The 20,649-nt window shown below is 34.8% G+C and overlaps 4 protein-coding genes across 8 annotated transcripts; 2 read left to right on the top strand and 2 right to left on the bottom strand.

Moving 5' to 3' along the window:
* Nucleotides 1-783: 783 nt before the first annotated feature.
* Nucleotides 784-10,022, top strand: LOC105974362 (P-loop containing nucleoside triphosphate hydrolases superfamily protein). Of its 3 annotated transcripts, none has more exons than XM_012999448.2 (18): nt 784-1,194; nt 2,267-2,333; nt 2,497-2,619; nt 2,835-3,037; nt 3,146-3,313; nt 3,440-3,802; nt 4,036-4,124; nt 4,604-4,688; nt 5,261-5,467; nt 5,594-5,653; nt 5,889-5,965; nt 6,441-6,760; nt 6,840-6,931; nt 7,011-7,140; nt 7,604-8,799; nt 8,880-9,169; nt 9,307-9,477; nt 9,575-10,022. In XM_012999448.2, exons 1-18 carry the CDS (start codon nt 982-984, stop codon nt 9,681-9,683), a joined length of 3,963 nt encoding a protein of 1,320 aa, XP_012854902.2. In that variant the 5' UTR covers nt 784-981; the 3' UTR covers nt 9,684-10,022. The 3 variants fall into 3 exon arrangements, with proteins under 3 accessions (XP_012854902.2, XP_012854901.2, XP_088671981.1); XM_012999447.2 differs by having other exon boundaries at nt 796-1,194; nt 9,304-9,477; XM_088815855.1 differs by having other exon boundaries at nt 803-1,194; nt 9,310-9,477.
* A 2,352-nt stretch (nt 10,023-12,374) lies between these two features.
* Nucleotides 12,375-13,907, top strand: LOC105974430 (uncharacterized). Its single transcript, XM_012999532.2, has 3 exons — nt 12,375-12,916; nt 13,327-13,448; nt 13,544-13,907. The coding sequence occupies exons 1-3, from the start codon at nt 12,545-12,547 to the stop codon at nt 13,692-13,694; spliced, it is 645 nt and encodes a 214-aa protein (XP_012854986.2). The 5' UTR covers nt 12,375-12,544; the 3' UTR covers nt 13,695-13,907.
* LOC105974429 (EamA-like transporter family protein) lies at nt 13,873-16,711 on the bottom strand. The gene is made up of 5 exons (XM_012999531.2): nt 16,184-16,711; nt 15,361-15,610; nt 14,883-15,090; nt 14,437-14,668; nt 13,873-14,310 (listed from the first exon to the last, which is right to left on the bottom strand). Exons 1-5 carry the CDS (start codon nt 16,295-16,297, stop codon nt 14,089-14,091), a joined length of 1,026 nt encoding a protein of 341 aa, XP_012854985.2. The 5' UTR covers nt 16,298-16,711; the 3' UTR covers nt 13,873-14,088.
* A 633-nt stretch (nt 16,712-17,344) lies between these two features.
* On the bottom strand, nt 17,345-19,459 carry LOC105974494 (uncharacterized). Of its 3 annotated transcripts, none has more exons than XM_088815854.1 (3): nt 19,065-19,453; nt 18,081-18,136; nt 17,345-17,514 (listed from the first exon to the last, which is right to left on the bottom strand). In XM_088815854.1, the coding sequence occupies exons 1-2, from the start codon at nt 19,432-19,434 to the stop codon at nt 18,084-18,086; spliced, it is 423 nt and encodes a 140-aa protein (XP_088671980.1). In that variant the 5' UTR covers nt 19,435-19,453; the 3' UTR covers nt 17,345-17,514; nt 18,081-18,083. The 3 variants fall into 3 exon arrangements, with proteins under 3 accessions (XP_088671980.1, XP_012855061.2, XP_012855060.2); XM_012999607.2 differs by lacking the exon at nt 17,345-17,514 and adding an exon at nt 17,642-17,799; XM_012999606.2 differs by lacking the exon at nt 17,345-17,514 and having other exon boundaries at nt 17,906-18,136; nt 19,065-19,459.
* Nucleotides 19,460-20,649: the final 1,190 nt, after the last annotated feature.

The following is a 20,649-nucleotide window of genomic DNA, read 5'->3' as shown; positions in this document are numbered from 1 at the left end:
CCATATCATCTCGTACTTTCCATATTTATATTCGTTGCAGTTGTTCGCTTCGACTCAAATAGATCACAAGTCAGATATGGTCTATTCTTATAACTACTTTTCATCACCAACTTTACACCAACACTCTTTGCGGTCACTATCGCCCAATCTATCAACTAATCTCTCGAGTTAAGTAAGTGCAGTACTATAAAATACTCACTACGATCAATTTCAAGTGTAGACGAATTTTATTGCTCTTTCTGAGAAAATAATGAAACAAAACATAGTTAATTAAATAAATAAATATTTTGCACGCCTAAACTAGGTGCTTAAAAGTGTTCCGCATACACACTTTGGGCGTGGATCTCACCGAACATCCAGTTTGTACGTGGAAGTAGATCTTGTGCGCCCGTTTTGATCGTGAATCCTCCTTTTAAAATTTGTACAACGAAAATAAATAATTTTACCCCATTGTGATATGTATCTCAATCCTCATCCGATTGTATGTAAATTACTTCAACAAGATGAGTTTTGGCACGATTGTGTTCGTAAATATGGAACCGTAATTAGCAATCCCCATTATCAAAACACCTAGTAAAAAACAAGCAATACAATAAAATTATTGGCGTGTTGATAAATTAAAATAATTAATTAGAGAAGACGCGGGAAACACAAAAAGAATCCCAAAGAGAAGGAAATTTCCGCGCGGGAGAATTGCAAACAAAGAAATAACTTGTTACCGGTTCCACAGGTCACCTTCAAGGAAACCTAAATCCCTAAAAAAATATAAATAGTTTATTTCCTGCCATCGCCCTTGAAAAATATATAAACTCTCACGTTAATTATTATTTACTACTTTATTCCTCAACAAAAACCGATTTTTACCGTTCACTGTCAAATTGCACAACTAAAATATTTCAGCAAAACCCTTTCCCAATCACAATTCTCCTTTCCGGCAAAATTCGCAGAGGGATTGAACTGAATTGAAACCCTAATTCAGCTATGGAGGGGAAGAATGTCAGGCGACGATTGGTTCAATCGACACTGTTTCCTCACAAGGAGAGTTCGATCAAGGAAGTTGGAGATCGCCATGCCGATAGAGAAGATGAGGCGGAGGAAGAAGAGGAGTGGTGTGGCAGTAGCAAAAGCCGAGGAAAAGGTAAAAGGAAAGGTAATTCGAAGTCCAAAACGACGCCGTCAGCTTCTACAAAGAAGGTAATTCGTGCTTTTAGTTGATAACTCACTATTTCGATCACATGTTGGATTCTGAGACTGTTGCTTGTGAATTGAGAAATAGTGCATAGGCATTCAGGATTAACCTGTAAATCAGAAGTTATTTTTGTAGGAAGCATGTACTCATCTATGTAGTTCATGGAATAAAGTATGTGTGCGTTATTTATTGTGTATGTTAGGGTTTAGATAAATGGAGATTGATCAATCGAAGCATTCTTCATGCTTGATTCGAATTTCCATTAACAAGCTTAAATTTGGATATGAGCTTGGTTTGTTAATCTAATAATACGATTACGAGTTTAATTGATTGAGCTGAATATGATGGAGATGGTTATGGTCTAAGTCCTTATTTTAATGTTTAAGCCCCATCAGATTGGTGCGGGTTACATGCCTTGGACAATCTGCCTGCATACCTGCATTCATGTATAAAGCTAATCGATATACCAAGTAGATTGAGCTTAAACAGCTTGATATATTCCGATATGTCAATTTTATTAACTTATAAATTCTAGCTTCAAGAAGTACCTAATGAAAAGAGATTTTCATGGTCACTTTAATAAGTTAAAAACCATGCTTTATTTGACTTTTAGAAATCAATTTTGAGTAAGATGGTATGTTTTATACTCCAATAAGACTTATGAGTACTAAATCTGCGTCGACTATTAAACCTCTCCTTTCGGTTTTCTTTTTTGCTTTCTCATTCATTGTAAACACTTACTAATTAACTCCAGAAGTGATTGTTGTAAGGTGACTCAGAGTTGTAACTGCCGCTGCTGCATCCTCTAGTATTTCCAATAAGAATGAATCCTCATGGTGAAAGAATGTTTATTAAAAAGGAACTTCACGTAGTTGCTTCAAGAATTCAGAAGATTGATATTAGTAGGATGTGCCTGTAGCATTGGCCTAAGAGTGCTTCTTTGATACTCAGTTGTGTCTGTTAGTTGTATTTTACGAACTTATAAGGCTAGGTAGAAGGAATGTCAAGAAAAATGTTACACATAACCTATATGATCATTCTTTTTATGTACTAATGTCTGTGTGTTTTACTTTTAAGGTTATAGAAAACGGCAAAGAGACTTCAAGCAAGCAAGTTGATGACAATGAATCCCCAATTACTGCCAGTAAGTGAATACCTTGCTGCAGTTATGATGATTCTTTCTTCCTTCCAAGTCCAATTCCAATCAGAAAGAGGGATAAGGAGAATCCTGCTGCTTTTTTAGTTGATGTGTTATATTATAGAAACATGGTTCTTATATTGAATAATTTGGTCTGATTATCTTTCAGAGGGCAATTTTTTTATGAAGGCATCTGAGCGACAGCAGCAAAAAAGGCAGCAAAACCAGCTGATATCCATCGACTCTCCAGAAAAAAATAATGAAATGTGTTCAACTCCATGCTCTGTTGCAAGTATGTTATTTTCTTGTCACATTTCAAACTCTGAAATGATTCTTATTAGTCAGTAGGATAACTACTACTCTATCTCACAATTATGCCTGTTTCTTGTGTCATCTCATTGAGAAAAGATTACAATTGTTTACCTTTGAAATGACTCTAGAGAGGAGCATTAGATGATTTTACAAATATTCCAGCTTAATTTATTGTAATGAAAGAAATTTCCGTAGATGGTAGGAGTACTCCTCGAAAGTTGAAGCGGCAGAATAACTCAACTCCAAGGAAGGAAAAGAGAAATTCAACACCCAACAAAAAAATGAAACGTGGCACTGGAGAAACAAGTTGTGGTCAGATCCCATTTGATCTTACACTGGATGAGCAACCATCGCGAACAATTCCTGATCTTAGATTGGAGGCAAAATTGACAGCCGAGGTTTGTTAGCTGGAATTTTTTTCCTCCCTTGAGGAGTGAAGTCTGACCTAGAAAAATATTTTATCTTATTCCACATTATGATCTTGGAATTTTCCTTGTTTTTGTTAGGAAAATTCACGTATATTTGCTGGAAAACAAATTCATCCGTTTTTCAAATCATGGAGAGGGGGAAAATCAGGTCAAGATTTGACTGATTCAGAAACTAAATTGACCTCTTTTGAGAGAAGGGAAAAAGGCATTGCTTTCAACCCTATTCATGTCTTTGAGAATGTTGAGGTACGCAGTTCATTTGTTTTGAACAACTAGCATTATACCATATTATTCATCAGCTTCTGCCACACATAAAATAAACCAGTAGGATTTAATTCGTTCTGGTAAATTTTGAAAAATCTTCGTCTGCAGGGTGATCATACAACCCTCAATTGGGGACAATGGGCATTTTCGGAAAGAAGTGCTAATGATGATCTAGAATGTGGATGCTCACCAGTTTATGAAGGATCTGTCGACTCCTTAAATTTTGATAACTTTCCGAGTGTCTCTCACTTAGCCAGAAGAACACCATTATATCAAAACTCTCATCAGTATTCTGTCCCAAAACAAGATGTTTCTGAGAGGCTGCCTATTATTCCGGAGTGTTCACATTCTGTTTCACCCTTACCATTCGATAATAAGACAGAAACATGTGTCGAACAACAAGAAAAGTCGAATATGCCGCCAAAAGATGCAGAAGGTTTACTTGGTGCATCAGTTGAATCAATGTTGCAGGTAACTGTCAGTTGCTATATTTGGCTGTAATTCCAGGAATTTGCTCCCTTCATGAAGCACTTGTCTTAATGGAAATGTGTTTCCTTTTCAATTTGTTGAACTTCTTCGAGAAGATGCATGTCATATTGAATAAAAGGAATGTACTATGCTATTACGTAAATCAGGCGTGTGCCTATATTTCATTTTTCATATGCATAGTTATTGCAAGAAGTCCTGATCTTCAACATTCTCAGGACCATAAACTGGAAAAATCTGACTTCGTTGATGGAATGCCTTGTGGAAACTTAGAACCTGAGTCCCAGGACAGGCTTCTTGAGGAAAGGTAAAATCATATTATGCGCATATTAAGTAATTTGACTCATTGACATCTATATCATCGATGCTCTTTTTTGAGAAAACAATTAATAATTACTCATGGACAGTGTCTAAGTAAGTACCTTTAAAATGTTTTTGTTCTGAACATAATTTGGACTCCGTTCCTGGTTTTTAGTTGAGATATTGAATATGTCATAAATTGAATTTCAGTTTTAGTTGTAACTTTCATCCTTCAAGTAAGAACAGTTATACTTGATTTTTCAAAAAAAATGTTTCTTCCTTCAATGATTGCCTACATGTTCCACTCGAACTTCCAATTTTCATTTTCTGCGATTGAATATTTTCTCTTTATTTTTTTGTTCCTAAATTATATCAAATATTAATTCCCAATACCTGGTGAAATGCTTCTTCACACTTGAGAGTTACAGTGGTTTTCATAACAGAAGTAATATCTGAATTTTTTTCATTTATGCTGTTGCAATCCAGGATCATGTCTCATTACCACACTTGTCAGAATCAGCCTGTAAATTACCTATGGACAGACAACTACCAGCCTCAGAATGCCAAGCAGGTGAAATATCTGCCATATGGTGTTAGACAAGTTCCCTCTTCTATGCTGATTACCCAATATCATACTATCTAGAAATATATAGTGTATGAGGAATACCTAGGTTTGATACCTAAAGAACTCCTCAATAGTGAGTTATTACATGCATGTTAATCATTTCTGCAGTATCATCTTGTTGAATTATTTTCTTAATTATTTTTTATTTTTTTTGTCAAAGGAACGTTCCTCTAATGATATATATTGTGTCTGAAGAATACTTTGAGAATAGGGTGATCTAGGGTTGATGTCTAAGTAATATTTCAAAATTGAGTTCTGATATGCATGTCTGCTGCTTTAATTCAGTCAAACCGTTCCTACAGTTTCATATCTTTCTTTAATTGCCAAATGAAGGTTCCTCCAATTTAGGTGAGTATTACTGGGTATGCTGTCTGATTAGATTGGTCTTTTTGACATCGTGGAGGGATACTATATGCTTCTTTATAATCTAATGACATGGCTCTTAACATTTTCCTTTCTTTTCTCCATCGTTAAGCTTTTCTTTTTGTTTATACAGTTGTTTGTTTGATTATCTTCAGGTATGTGGAAATGCTGAATCAGTAAAATATTTAAGTGAATGGCTTCATCTTTGGCACAAAAGGGGATCTCTTACTACTAGATGTTACATGGATGAAGATAATTCTATTGTGCAAGATGTCGATCATGATTATCAGCAGAGTGACTCTGATACCAACAATGGTGAAGAAAGCTTGAAAAATGTTCTCTTAGTTACTGGGCCAGTTGGGGTATATAGTGCATATCTTCGCTTTCTGGCTCTAAATTAACAAAACATCTAGTATATCTGCGTAGGAAGTATTTGATGCTCTGTTTTATTGTCTAGAGTTGGTGATTGGAAGTGTTTGTGATTGCAGAGTGGGAAATCTGCTTCCATCTATGCTTGTGCGAGAGATCAAGGGTTTCAGATTATCGAGGTATTTTGTATAGTCGAAAAAAATTAGCTAAAGTTTCATCTTATACAAACTCATGCCCATATTTTTTCATTTACTATTGTTTATTAAAAATCTTCTGGTTTATTTAGAAGAATTATTATTATCTTCATATGTTCTAATTTGCCCCACTATCCATGTGCAACGATGACGTGGATACATGCTGTTGAGACTTGCTCTGATTCATATAACATATCTGACTTTTGTTCTTGTTTTCTAGATAAATTCATCAGATTGGCGTAATGGAGCTCTAGTAAAGCAAAAATTTGGCGAGGCTGTGGAATCTCATTGGCAGCGGTTTGTCTAAATTAACTGTTGGTTTTACTTAAAAGCCAGTCTACCAAAGAAATTGCATGATTTTTCTTTCTACTGAATGAATGAGCTGCTTTACTAATTAGGATTGCATCCGATATAATAAAAAATGAGAACCAATTCAAAGGAAGGATAGAAAAAATAATAATATGTATGAAACTCTAGCACTATTCGTACATTACTGCACAAACTCGGAAAATTAGGGTATATTTGATTCAGTTTTTACAAGTATCCATATATTGCCATGAAAATTTTAGTGTTTATTGTTTTATTTCAAGGTGTGGCACATTATATATTTGTTTGGCCTTCTAGTTTGAATACTGCACATGGAAGTATCTAGGATATGATTCTATTTTTATTTTTTTTGGTCAGTTTGATTTACTTAAAAACTTCAACAGGCTGAAGGCATGTGTACTTGTGACTATCACTAACATATATCAAATGCCTATTTTTGTTGCAGCACAGTAGAAAATGCAACAAATTCAGACAGCAAAGTGCAACCAAAGTTCTATAAGACGGTTAACGAAGAGGTGGGTTGCTGTGACAGTGAAGTAATTGATCTAACACACTTTCCAGATAAGGAGGATTCTCAAGATACTGGTTCATGCCCGATAATATCAGTTGCTGGGTACAACAGAACTGGCAACTGTCAGGATGGGATTAAAACATTGATACTCTTTGAAGATGTGGATGCTACTCTCTACGAAGATCACGGTTTTATTACAACCATACAACAGTTGGCGCAGATTGCTAAAAGGCCCATGATATTGACAAGCAATAGTAAGAAGTTCTATTGCTTATATTTGTGAGCCTCAGCAATATTCTTACTTGCCGACTAACTTCTGTAAATAATTCTTAGGTGACAATCCTGTCCTCCCTAAGAATTTGGACAGGTTTCAGTTATGTTTTTCCGTCCCGTCAGTAGAGGAGCTCCTTAGACTTGTCTATATGGTAATAGTTCTTGGTGAATCTTTTATCAGATTATCATTCAGCTCTCTGTTTATAAGGCAATATTATAATACCCTTCTAGATTTGTGATGCAGAAAAAGCTAGCATCCATCCTTGCTTGGTAGAAAGATTTGTTGATTATTGTCAAGGAGACATTCGCAAAACCATCATGCTTCTCCAGTTTTGGTTCCAGGGTCAAACTCTCGGTAGAGGTAATTTATCATTCTAATTGTTGTTGCTTGTTACTTGTTGGTAACGATCCAAGGAGTCATATATGGCAGAAATACAGGGATGAAAAAAGGCCTAAGAAATTTGAAGTCTGATACGTGTTTGCAATCTTTGTAAGCATTTTAATATATACAAGATCGCAGGACTCTTCCATGGGTTTCCTGAAAATTTGAAAGAAGTCTCTTTCCCCCTGTAAAACTTACTCGGCACAAGAAAACAAAAACATAGCTGTGTATCCTCATTTGTGTATACTTGATTGACATGTATTCAAGAAAAGGATACATATATCTTTCCTTTTTCTGTTTGAATTCTTTTATTGCCTCATCATACACCTGCAGAGTGCACTTATAATTGCTTAGTTTTCATTTTGCTACTGTTTTTGTTTGAATTCACTCATCATCTGTGATCTTTATTTATTCATTAAGGATATTGTTGCACTTTGTTCAGGTAATGAACCGCATCCAACATATTGGCCAGTACTATTCGATCTTGATGCAGGGCATTCTATCCTACCAAAATTAATAGAATGGGGTTACCCTTCACAGCTGTCTGAGCTTGTGGCAGAGGAGGTTGTTAAGTCTTTGGCTTTAACAGAAGAAAACTATGGCTTAATAGACACGAATATGGTTGAGGACCTAAATGATTATACGACAGCAAATATCCATATGCAGGATGCTGAACCAGACTCTATTGAAGTGAAAAAAACGGCTATGTTACGCTTGCAAGGCTCACTTCTTGATGATGATGAGTGTGCACAGTTTGAGTCCAATATCGAACTCTTCGATTTTTCTAACTCCCCAATTGCATTTGCTCGGCAAAGTAGTCGGAGAAAAAATAATACAGTTCTATCTTCTGATTCGGAAGACGAGTTCTCGTGTAGAAGTATTCCCCTAGTTTCAGCTGGAGGAGATGTTAATGCTGAAGTATTTAATATGGAAGAAATGCCAATCCCTCAGTTTTTACCTACCAAAATAGACCAAATTCCTAGTGTGCCAATCTTTCATTCTGAAGTAGACAGGTTGGAAGAAGCTCGCTTTAATCTCGAGGGAAGAATTGATTGCTCTATTATAGAGGACACATGTCGATCACCTGACATCTCATCTGTGCCAGAATCGTCATTTGTACCTGAGACAGAGGTTATCCATGAAGAAGATTTATATTCCATTACAGTGTCATATGGCCATTTTGTTAACGCAGATGGAGCTAATTCTGTACTCCAAATCCAAGACCCAATAACTGATTTTGGTTCCCAATCCACCGCACCTTTTCGTTTATTGCGGAAAGAGCAGGAAACACTAGGACACAATTCCGACACTAATACATTGTGTGACTATGAAGAGGAGGTAGGAGACTCTCTTTCAAAATCCGAGGCACATGTTCCGAGAGGGTATCAACTGTTGGATGAGTGTAGTCGTGTGGATTTCATGAGGAGTTTGAAATCCTTCGACAAATCCGAAGCTGAACAGGTGACTGACTTTGTGAAAGAGACATGGAAAAAGTTACGCGGTCGATGCAATAATTTAAGGAAATACGTCAGTGAGGAAGAGAAAACTGCTTGTCAAGCTTTGAAACTTACTCATGGAATGAGTAATTTAATCTCGGACGCTGATTTGTTGCTCAAAGACTGCCAAGAGCTAGTCTCTGTAAGTACTCCACCCCCAATTGGATACTGCTTATTTATGATTGTGATTTGTGTAGTGAATGTAGTTTTTTAATCCCACAGGATTCTTTGGGGTCATCAACTATTCTTAGTGAGAGAATGCATTCCTATAGTTATTATGATAATCAGTTGGAGATGTCATCCATTCTTGCTCAGCATGGAATGTGCTTCTACGCTAAGGAAATTGCTTCGTTAGGGTCAGTTGTGGGGTCCACAAACACCTTGGATTTGGGCTCCGAAATGTTATCATTCTCAGCAAGCTCAGTTGCATTGGGAAAGCTGGCTTGTCAAGATCAAAAAGAGATTGATGGATCCAATATGAAAACAATCAAAACTTTCAATCTTCTAACAAGGTACGAGATTTAATCCATTTCCTATCCTGAAAGTAAATTACTAAAACAAGCTTGAGTTATAACTAGTTGCCGTTTTTTCCAGCAATCATTATTCCTTGATACAACTAATTGTATTCTCTCTTCTTTCTGAGAAGCAGCAGATCAGACTCGTGTCTTGGCAATATTATTCAGTCTATAGTCCCTTCAAAATCGTACTCGGCAGCAATGGGCGGTGCATTCCATGAGTACGCCTCAACATTGGGCCAGATTTCAAGATATGAAGCCTCCCGTTTATCTGGGTGCATTGACAACACAAGAAAGCAAAGAAGGTATGTGCAAAGTTTATTTTCTTCAATTTAGAAATTGGTGATGTTGGATTTTATTGGCGGTTATAGATATTCTAGTAACACCCGTAATTTACCACAGATTACGTCTTCCAAGACATTATCTGAGTTCTGGTTCGCTGTCAATGTCACCAGAAGAAATATCTTTGCTGGGTCGATACAATAGCTACCCGAAAAGCTCCTCTTCTTAGAGATGGAAGTTTCAGATAAATTATCTGAATCAACGAAAATTTAACATGGTTGACATATTTAACTCATAATCCTAATTCGGTTTCTCTCTTAAGTTAGGATTGGGAACCAGTAATTCTTGACCACTCATCATGCATATTGTCAATTAACCATGGCTTCTTGTGACAGATCTTTGTATGCCTCAGGCTGAAAGATTGGAAGTAATAAACTAATAGGTACGAGTAGCAATTTTAGAGTGTAAATTCACATTTATGTCAACTGTAAATCTAGAGGAATTGTATCTTGTTATTCGAATCATACACTCGAAAATAGTCTTAAAAAGATATAGTATTTAAAGAAAATTGAAATATTTGGTTATTCTTTTTTTTTTTTTCGCCCTTAATTTAAATGGTATATACTGGACCTACATCCATTGAATTTGATTGGATACTTATTCTGCTTGTGCATAAGATTAGGTCACTAATTGAATTCAGATAATTTTGAATTTTCTAGCTCTCAGTGTATTTTTCTTTGTTCGGCATCCACTTGAGCTCGAAGATAGAAAGAAGAGAATAACACAATACCTAATCTATTACAAAGATTACCTATGGGAGCTGAGATTAGGGGATTGAGACAAAGATCAGAAATTAGGGCAAGAGAGAGACGAAGGTGGACCGGATCAAAAGTTACGAATCAACGGTCTGAATTGAAGATCTAGAGAGTTCTAAAATTGGGACCGAGACTTGGGCTTTTTGTAATGTTGAACTGATTTATTTATTGGGCCCCACTTCAGAAGAGAAATTGATGGGCTGACTAAATTTGGGCCCAAAATCCAATATTCCCCAATCACTTGTATTCATCTCTTTCAATAACAAGTAAGTTGGTGGTGAACACTAATTCGTCTCTAGCTCTAACTCACGTTCATAAATTTGAAATTTTAGACCAATGATTGTTTGGAAAAATATGTTTTAAAATGCTATAATTCATGGGGGTATTCCCGAGGAATATGAAACCGACTAATGTCTGAGTATTACCAGTGGGGCTTAAATAAATAAATAAAAGATTATTTGGGTTTTTTTTCCACATAATAAGCCAAATTTAATACTATTATCAAGAAAATGTTCCACATTTGACCCTGGAAATCTGCATTTCATGTAACAAACATTTTTAATATTATTTTACTAAATTAGTTTATGACGTGTCACTTGGAATTCTAAATAATTGGAGGGCAAAAGGGTCAAAGGAAGAGTATTGAGAGCTAAGAAGAATGAGCTACAGCTACAGAGTTCAGCGAATTAAACGGGAGGGCAATAATTTGAAGGTACGACTTTTTTACTATTGACTGAGGTGGGGCCCATTTCTGACATTTCCCTCTTAAATTTTATTTTTATCTCTGCAATCGATGCAGTTTTCATTTTCATTGTCGTTGTGGCTTGTGAATCATGACTAGCCATGAATTTCTGTACTCTAGGCCCAGTAAAGTTACAATACTACCCCTTGAATATTTATTACTATATTTCTACTTTTGGGTTTTTTAGAACAATTAATTGTTTTTTAAAACTAATTTTAAATAAATAGAAATTGTTAAAATACACACAAAAAATAAAATATTGAAATCAAATCTCAGATAATAACATTTTCTTTTCTTCATTTTTCGCTGGTTGGCTGCCAACTTATGGTTGATATTTGCTACTATACACAATGATAAGTATGGGTAAATTAGTAAATCACCGTCACTTCTAAGATAAGCTCAATTACGAAAATCGTCATGTTTGGATAATTATAACTACCACTCAATTATGAATTTTCTTATATGTCCATTCTTATGGTGTCAAATTCTACACAATCTTCTGGATTATGTGGAATGTTATCTAGTTTATACTCGTTTTGTTTTTGCAAAAATGCGGTCCCTGATGCATCACAATTTCATATTTACAAGCCAAGTACATTGTATGATCATCTTGCTTCAAAATGTGGAGCTACAAACTGGAGAAAATTCCATAAAATTTGACACTGCAAAGATGAACGTGCAAAAATTTATAGTTGAGAAGGATGATTGTAATTACCCAAAATGAAGGACTTTTTAGTAATTTAATTATACATCAAGGGGTCGGCCGTAATTAGCCTTAAAAAGTATTTATAGATTTTCTTACTAGAAGTACTAGGCACAAATGATTTAGATGGGAGCTATTTATTTAATTTTTAATTATTATTATTTAGACTAGAAAGTGAGGAATTCAATTATTAGGGGCAGTTGTAAAAATTGAGTGTCACGAAAGATGCATTTACCTGCTGAAGTAAATAATATTGAACAGGAAGAAATACCAATAATAGAAAATGGTGATAAGAAAAAGCCACACTCAACTCCAATCCTCTCATATCATCATCAATTCCTACTCCTTTCAGAAATCAATTAATAAATAAATTAATTATAATTAAAGTACAAGTAAATGCAGAAAAAACAATTATTAAAGGTTGGTCCACCACTCCACCTCCTTAGATCTCATCTCACAACAATGAATTAAATGTTCATAATTTTTGGCTAAAATGTAATTAAATTATACAGTCTGAGATTCTCTTGAACTTAACCAAATTAAAAAAAAAATGAAAAAGATAAACACTTAAATAAATAAATAATAAAAAAAATAGATAAAACAATTAAAAAAGGTTTCATCTTTATATCATCCCATAACCTCTTCCCATCTTTCCTCATTTTTTTTTTCCAAGAAAAAAAACACACACACAGAGTGTGTGACAAAATTAAAGATATACACTAACTAAACAGTCAACATAGAAGAAAATATAGTACATTAGTACATACATACATGCATTGATAAATAGTAGTAAGTAAGCAAAAGGTGAGAAGGGCAAGAGAAAAAGAAAAATGCCAAGTCCAGATTCATTTCTGAGGCAGCTAAGTAGCAAAGAAGGATGGAAATCAACATCAAAGAGATGGGGTGGGGGTGGGGGTGGGGGTGGGGGGTGGGGGGCGAGTTTGAAGGAAATGGAGGGTATGTACAATGGGGGTGGGGGTGAAAATGGAATGTTTGTGATGAAGAAGAAGAGAGTAATGGTGGTAGTTGATGAAAAAACACACAGTAAACACGCAATGATGTGGGCTCTAACTCATGTTACTAACAAGGGTGATATTCTCACTCTTCTTCACATTGTTTCTTCTTCTTCTTCTTCTGAAAACTCTCTCTCTCCTCAACTTGCCACCTCACTTGGCTCTCTCTGCAAGGCCTGTAAACCAGAGGTAATCTTTTTTTAATTTTTTTTTTTTAAATAATAATAATATTATTATTACCAGTAGTACTAGGAGGAAGTTGGTTTCTTGATTTTTGTTTCTTGCAATTTCATTGTTAATGAAATTAATAGTGTTGATGAACAAAGATTCTTCATTTTTAGTTCTTGAAAGTTTGTAATAACAGAGATCTAGCCATTTTTTTTCTTGAAGTTTTTATTATAAAAAAAAAAAAAAATCATACCTTTGGTGATTTCTTTAGCCAGGCCCTTTTCACTTTCTTGTCATCTCTGTCCAAGATTCTTTTTACTTTTATCAAGAATCTTAGTCTAGAGCAGTGTATTCTTTTCTTTGGTTCATGGGATTATTTATTTATTATTATTTATATATATATTTTTAAATTTTGGGTTGGTTGTGGTCAGGTTGAAGTGGAAGCACTGGTTATCCAAGGACCAAAAATGGCTACAGTGATAAGCCAAGTGAAGAAGCTTGATGTTTCTGTTCTTGTCTTAGGCCAAAAAAAGCCCTCTTCATTTCTCAATTGGTCAGCTTTTTTTCATTTTTCTTCTCCAAATTTTTCATACCTGCAAAAATCAAATTTATTTACTAAAACAAATTCTTACAAATCAACATGTGCAGCTTGTGTCTGAAGAGCAGCACAGAGGAATTTGTGGAGCAATGCATCAACTGCTTGGAATGCTTAACAATCGGAGTTCGAAAACAGAGCAATGGTGTCAGTGGTTACCTTATCAGCACCAGATGGCACAAGAATTTCTGGCTCTTGGCTTAAAGATTCAATTTTTCCTGTTTTTTTTTTCTTTCTAAATAATCTGTAGAATAATTCAATTCGCGTGTACGTATCTCGATTTCCTTCGTCGTCATCGTCGTCTACGTTGCTCTGTAATAATCTCTAACCTTTTAATTTCAGAACAAACTAGATTTCTGAAATCATCTGTACAAGCATCAAATACTCGAATATATATATATATTGCTATTAGAACAACCTGAAAAGTTCTTACATTCACCTCTTCGTACAATAATAAATATGTTAATGATCGATCGTCATCTGTTAAACGAAGAAAAGGGTGTCATGTATATTTGATAAAGGTGAAATCTTGATAGGTATTCAATGAAGAGAAAAAAAAAACTACTTTCTACAGTAATCGCAAAGATTACGCCTTTAGTCAGACTTTATCGTCTAATTTCTCGTTAATTAATGGGATCAGCTCGCTTTTTCCTCTCGGAGTACGAGGCGTACGAGGTGTACCGGGTGATTGATTCGAAAGCATATGCCTCACATATCCATAGAAAGTACATCCGACGAGTGTAATAGAACATCCAACGGCATTCATCATTGAAATCGGGTTTCGAAATATCAGCCATGAACATGTAACAGCAACTGCAACCTAAGATAACGAAAAAATAATATATATACATATATATAGAGAGAGATATATCAGATTTCATCGAAACCTTGCATAGTACGCAAAAAAGTTCAAGATGAAAATAAAAATGGGACTGAGAATTCGAACCTTAAGATTTCCGGCAACATTGAAGGTGACAGCGGTGGTGGAGTGAATGACGTAAAAGATGGAGAAGTTGAGGCAAAAGGCTAAAACTCCGGACCCGAAAATTATAACGAGTGATGAGAAAAGTGAGGGGCATGTGTGAAGCCATTCCCAAACTCCGGAACCTTCTAGAAGCAAGGCTGGTATTGCCAAGATCATCGTTGCAAATGGTGCCATGTAGTATACTGTGTTTATACTGCAGTCAGCTCAAAACCCACACATTAGCTCATTCACTACTAGTTGACACAATAAGAAAGATCAATCAAAAACCGAAGCAAAAAATGGAAAACGAGCATCAAGAATTCGCATGCTAATACACTATCAAACATTTCTTGGAACAAATTTTTTGACCTACTAAAGAACGACTAAAAATGGGCTCGAGAATGAGTTGTAATAAAAGGGAATGTTACCTGTCGAATTTGTATCCATGCAACAGAGATTCTGCGAGAATGGTTTTAGTAGAAGTAGCGACACAGCCGAATAAAGCAGCACAAAATCCAAACATGTTGAAACTGAGTTCTGTGACTGAAGTGAGAAGAATCCCTCCAACAATCGGAATCAGAGAAGCCCAAATTCGCCAGTCGAAGTATTTTTTCCAGATTAGCCACTGCAAGATAACTGTTTCGAAACCAACGAAAAGTAAACTACAGTAGAACCTCGATAAAATAATAACCTCGATTAAATAATAGTTTCTCCCGGTCCCGACTCAGGTGAATACGTGTTAAATTGTTAACTCGATAATTTAATAATTCGCTAAAGTAATAGAATTTCCCTGGTCCCGACTGTATTAATTTATAGAGGTTTAATTGTAGTTGTTTTTTAATAATTTTTAAAGGCAAGAATCAGAATCATTATATTTATCCCCAATTTTAATCAAAACTATCTAACCTGTTGTTGCAGGGGTGAAAGATTTGATGGTTTGCATGAACGAAACTGGAATATACCGCAGGCTCACATTCCCCAAAACTATGTTTATACAAAATATAAACGACATGGGGAATATTCTCCTCCATCGATCTTCGGAGTCAACTTGAATTAGAGGCTTAAGCTTCAGAACTTTTATAACCATGTATGCACCGATCGACGAAGAAATGAAATGAATACACGACACTGATAATGGAAACTTGAAGTCCAGTTTCTGTAAAGAGAAAAGGGAATATTTTGTAATCAATAGTTCATAAAATAATGTTACATAGTCAATCCTCGCATAAATCACAATCCAACTGAAATTACCATATACAATTCATCAATACTCGAAGAAAGTTGAAATCAATATCAATTGCTGAATTCTCACCCCCGACGAAATGCATTTAATAAGGTAAAGCAAAGACATCACTTCTCAATTATCGTCCATGGATCACTTATTCTCAATTCACATTTATACAACATCGAAACGTAAAAATTAAAAAAAAAATTATATAATCTGCAGTGCTTACTTCAGAAAGATTATAGAAGTTCGATTCAAATATTCGAAAACAATCATTATACAGAAAAACATGTATACATACATAATCTAAAATCAAACTAAAGCAATGCTTCCAACAAAAAAATTACTATACAAGCTCCAAAAAACACCCATTTCAAATTACATATCAACATATTCAAAATTCTGGGAAAGAAAACACCAAACACAAAATTGACTGGAAAAGGAATTAAAATCGAGGAAAAAAGCAGTGCATGTAAAAAAAAAACTACATATATAAATTAAAACCTGAAAGATCCATTTGTTCATGATGATAACAGTGACATTGAAAGCCCACCATTGGAAGATAGCCAATACAGATCGAATTACACTCCACTGACACAACCTACTCTCCTCCATCATTTTTTTATTTTTCACCACCCCAGATCAATTTTTTCAATTAAATAAAAATTCAATCTTTTACCCAGAAATTGGGTAATAAAATCCACGAAAACAGATCAAACAATCTATAAAAAGAAAAACCCAGATGGAATTTAGTGAAACTGAAATTAAAAAAAATATATAGAGAGAGAGAGAGCTGATATGAGTTTCAGTCGTGACGTAACGGCTGCGGAAGGGAAAGAGCCATAATTTTGCTTATTTTGATTTTTGTTACTAAGTTTTTATTTCGCACTGCCTTCATGCGTTCAATACTCTCTCTCTCTCTCTCTCCTCTCTCTCTCTCTCTTCTCTCTCTCTATATTTGTACAGCCACGTTCTCACACACACAAAACACACACACACACAGTGCACGCAGTTTAGGTGGAAATGCGTCTTGGTAGGGGTGTAATTTGGGTGGTATAATTAATTAGTAGGTCGCCTAATTGGGGGTGGTATGGTATCAAATTAAAATTGAATTTATAATATTTTTTTTTTCAAACTTAATAATAATGTTTTTGGCTTAAGGACAAAAAATAGGTAACTATTCAATAGAAAAGGAATAAGTGATTACACAATTCAAGTGATTATTCTTGTTGGAATGCAAAGTTAATGGCTCTAATTAGTACTCTAATTCCAATTATGATTTATGGTTTGTTTAATTAAATTTATTTTAAACAACTGATAAACTCTTACATCTAATAAATTGTTACGTCTTATTTTTAGAATTAGTACTATAATTCCAATTATGATTTAAAACGAAACCGAAATCGAAACCATGAAGAACTAAGCAAAGTTTGAAGGGTCCTTAAAAAAATATAATAAATTAATTAATTAATTTAAAAAAAAACAGTTTGAAGGGTCAATATTGGTCAGATACTTGCTGCAAAATACCTGTTCAATTCAATGTAAAATACCAAGTATATTTAGGTCAACGTACATTTAAATTGTGGACTAGGTCAATAAAGACATTAATATTTTTCTATTTATAAATTAAACCATCATAAAGTATAGAAAACACAATAGGCTATTTATGAAGCTAATCAATTATACATTCATTCATCATCACTTCCATTAAAAATAAAATAAAAATAAAAAATAAAAAACAAATTACAAACTTTTTTGGGAGTCAAAGTAAACCACTATCATGATATTACCACACAGGTGCAAAAATTTTGTTGTATTTTAGACTTGTTGCGAACCTAGTTGCGAATAACGTGTGACGATCGAAAAGCACGATTTAGTACACAAGCAGCACTTGCAGTACTTTAATGAATCACATACTTTATATGCTCATAAATAAATGCACATAAGCACATGGACAATAGATTTAAACAGACAAGTGAATGTCAACTTTAAGAGAAAAATGAACAATGAAGTGGTCATATACCAGACGACTTGGTTCATAGAAAAAAATAAAAATCATTAGCCCGATTCATAAGAAACTGACTGGTTGATCGGCCCATTGAATCGAAACATTCAAAACCCTGAAATGAGATATAACTTATAAGAGTATAAGCCATAAATTCTGCTGGAGTGTTATTCTTTATGTCGAGTGACAGAATTTTGGGATGTTCAGTGTGAAAGCCAAGATAAAATAGTAATCAATTCCCCTGGATAAAATTTCTAATAGTAACATTACACCAGTTTCGAAAATTGTTTCACAAAAAACGAGAGGGTGATCGCATGCATTATGCATATTTAGGAAGCCAATGCCATCTTTGTTTGGTCGAAAACAAAACTTGTTTTTTTGTGGATTACAACATACCTACTAGATCATGATCTTTGGTGCCGGAGATTTTCCTTCTTGTTTATCATCTGTGGCTGCATATGCAGAAAGAAGTGCGATGAATGTTTGAAAAGAAAATGCTTACGGTGGCCCACGTTTTTCTTTGCCAGTAAATAAATTATAGCAAGAAAACACACAATGATGAAAATGTATTTAAACCATAACACGTTAACCAAGTAATCCACTAGCATGGATAACCACATAATAACCTTACGGGTGGAAACGGAAGTAAAGCATAAACCATCAAAACACATATTATCTGAAAAACGTGTAGTCGTGTGCCAGCTGCCAAAACAAATTCAGTAGAGTTGCCATTAACTTTTAGATGGCTAGTTTTAGATACCGAAGTTCATGGAAAAAGTTGCAAACAATCCGTAACAAGATCTGGGGAGAAACACATAGATTTTGTCGGCTTACGATCGAATATCAACAACTCCAAGCAACAAGAAGCTTGAGAGTTGAATTTGTCACTACCGGTTTATAATGACATAACTGAACTCTTCACGTCACATATTAAGCACTAGACTTACGTTGAAGGTATAACGATCAAATGTTTGTAATAAAAATAGGTTCACCGCGTTCTGGTTCGACTATGAAAGGCAAAAAACTCCAAGCCCAGTTCATTCAAGTGCAAGGAAAACTCAATTACGTTCCCAGCGCGTAAAAAACAACATAAATCATACAAAATTTCATCACTATCAAGTCATATACAGAAAATTGAGTTTACATACAAGATGCTTTCAAACTAAAAATTGATGAAATTTCTACAGCTCGAAAAAAACCGAAACAAGTGGACATTGAAATGTGCAATTGTAATCCAAAATTAAGTGCATATATAAATATAATCTAATTTGCAATGTTTCAACACAAAATGCTCATGTCACGAACAAGGTACCACTCTTAATGCAGAACTCACAACACAGCAATGCATGAACAGATAAACAAGGTGGAGAGTGAAATTACCAGAAAGGGCAGGGGGCGTGGGGTCGGTGACAACTTCGCCGTAGATAGATTTGAGGGTGGAGAGGGGGACTAGGGTTTCGTGGGGATTGGCTTCCGCCTCTGCGTAGAGTTTCTGCTTCCATTCCCAAATGGTGCTTTTGATAGCTTTGTTTGTTTTGAGCAGCGAATCCTTCTCCGCCTCCATTGCCTCGATTGTTCGCTCCTGAAACATCGATCTCGCCGCCAGAGCGCCGAATGCGCCGAGCAAAATTGTGTTGACCACGGCGTTGCTGTTCGCCGCCCGGTTCAGTGCGCTCACCACTCGCTCCATTTCGCCACGCTCCGATTCAGTTCGACCTCGGGTTCTTAGGGGTTGTTTGGTGAGGGGCATTTATTTTTTTACAATATTTCGGGATTTTTTTTTTAAAACTGGGGTGATTTTATAATTAATTTCATAAATACAATAAAGCGTCATTTAAAACGACGCTTTTAAGAACCGTTAGATTGTGTCTGGAATCAAAATAAGGCTTAATCCCACTTTGCACCCCTGAAATATGGCATTTTAGCACTTTGCACCCTTGAAACAAATTAATAGCATTTTGCACCCTCGAAACACAATAAATCATTCACAATGCACCTTGAATTGAATATTTAATACTTAATGAGGGTAATTTATTTTTTTATTGTTTTTTTTCCAGGATGCAAATAACAAATTAAATTATTATTTCCTTCCACCCCAACATAATTTCGAGCATATGAAATCCGAAAAAACAAAAATGACAAAGAATTACTGAAAAAACTATATTTTCTTAAAAAAAACAAAAAAACAAAAACAAAATTCACTAAGTTATTCGATTGGTGGATTTGTATATTGTAGTTAGTGAAAATATTTAGTAGAAATATTTGGAAGAAAATATAATTTACAAATACTTTGACACATAAATAGCTGAAGGATATTTTTTGTTCTTTTTTTTTTGGTAAATATTTCTTTGTGAAAAAAATAATAATTTAATATGTTGGTTAACTATGTTTTTATTTTTGCACTTTATAATTTAGAAATGATGGATGAATAAAAAAAAATTGATTTGACATTTAACTCCAAAAAAATACCACTAAAAATATTAAATTACCTTCATTAGCTTTAAAAAATCATTCAGGGTGCATTATGCATGATTTATTGTGTTTCGAGGGTGCAAAGTGCTATAATTATTTTTCAAGGGTGCAAAGTGCAAAAAAGCTGTATTTCAGGGGTGCATAGTGGAATTAAGCCTCAAAATAAGATCCAAAACGGTTCCAAACATTGCCTCGAGTTTTTTCTCAGTCGGGCCCGTTTTGGGCCAGTGACCATGGGCTTATGATGTTGGGCCTCCTATAAAAGGCTTTGTTGATTTCTGACAGGATCATTTTACCTTATAATTATTTGTTGATTTTATCTTAACGGGCTTTTACCATTATGTTAATGGAATTGATCTATAACTTAATGAATTATACGTGAGCATGTGATTTACGCCTCTTCAACAGTCCAATACAGAGAATAATTAATCGCCCTATTGGTGCATCCCAATGCATGTAAATAACACTTAACCCCCTGATTTATAGGGTAACT

This window comes from Erythranthe guttata, chromosome 3 (genome assembly GCF_056151865.1).
Source record: "Erythranthe guttata isolate IM_541 chromosome 3, IM_541, whole genome shotgun sequence".
Lineage (NCBI taxonomy): Eukaryota > Viridiplantae > Streptophyta > Magnoliopsida > Lamiales > Phrymaceae > Erythranthe > Erythranthe guttata.
The sequence above is the reverse complement of the archived record's forward strand: the minus strand, read 5'-3'. Positions and strand labels throughout refer to the sequence as shown.

Coding starts and splice junctions, on each gene's coding strand:
- LOC105974362 (XM_012999447.2), top strand. CDS start 982: ATGGAGGGGAAGAATGTCAGGCGACGATTGGTTCAATCGACACTGTTT. Junction 3,803..4,035: donor CAGTTGAATCAATGTTGCAG/GTAACTGTCAGT, acceptor CAACATTCTCAG/GACCATAAACTGGAAAAATC. Junction 7,141..7,603: donor GGGTCAAACTCTCGGTAGAG/GTAATTTATCAT, acceptor CACTTTGTTCAG/GTAATGAACCGCATCCAACA.
- LOC105974430 (XM_012999532.2), top strand. CDS start 12,545: ATGCCAAGTCCAGATTCATTTCTGAGGCAGCTAAGTAGCAAAGAAGGA. Junction 12,917..13,326: donor GCAAGGCCTGTAAACCAGAG/GTAATCTTTTTT, acceptor GGTTGTGGTCAG/GTTGAAGTGGAAGCACTGGT. Junction 13,449..13,543: donor CCCTCTTCATTTCTCAATTG/GTCAGCTTTTTT, acceptor CAACATGTGCAG/CTTGTGTCTGAAGAGCAGCA.
- LOC105974429 (XM_012999531.2), bottom strand. CDS start 16,297: ATGATGGAGGAGAGTAGGTTGTGTCAGTGGAGTGTAATTCGATCTGTA. Junction 14,669..14,882: donor CATGGATACAAATTCGACAG/GTAACATTCCCT, acceptor AGCTGACTGCAG/TATAAACACAGTATACTACA. Junction 14,311..14,436: donor ATGTTGCCGGAAATCTTAAG/GTTCGAATTCTC, acceptor TCGTTATCTTAG/GTTGCAGTTGCTGTTACATG.
- LOC105974494 (XM_012999606.2), bottom strand. CDS start 19,434: ATGCCCCTCACCAAACAACCCCTAAGAACCCGAGGTCGAACTGAATCG. Junction 18,137..19,064: donor CACGCCCCCTGCCCTTTCTG/GTAATTTCACTC, acceptor CTGCATATGCAG/CCACAGATGATAAACAAGAA.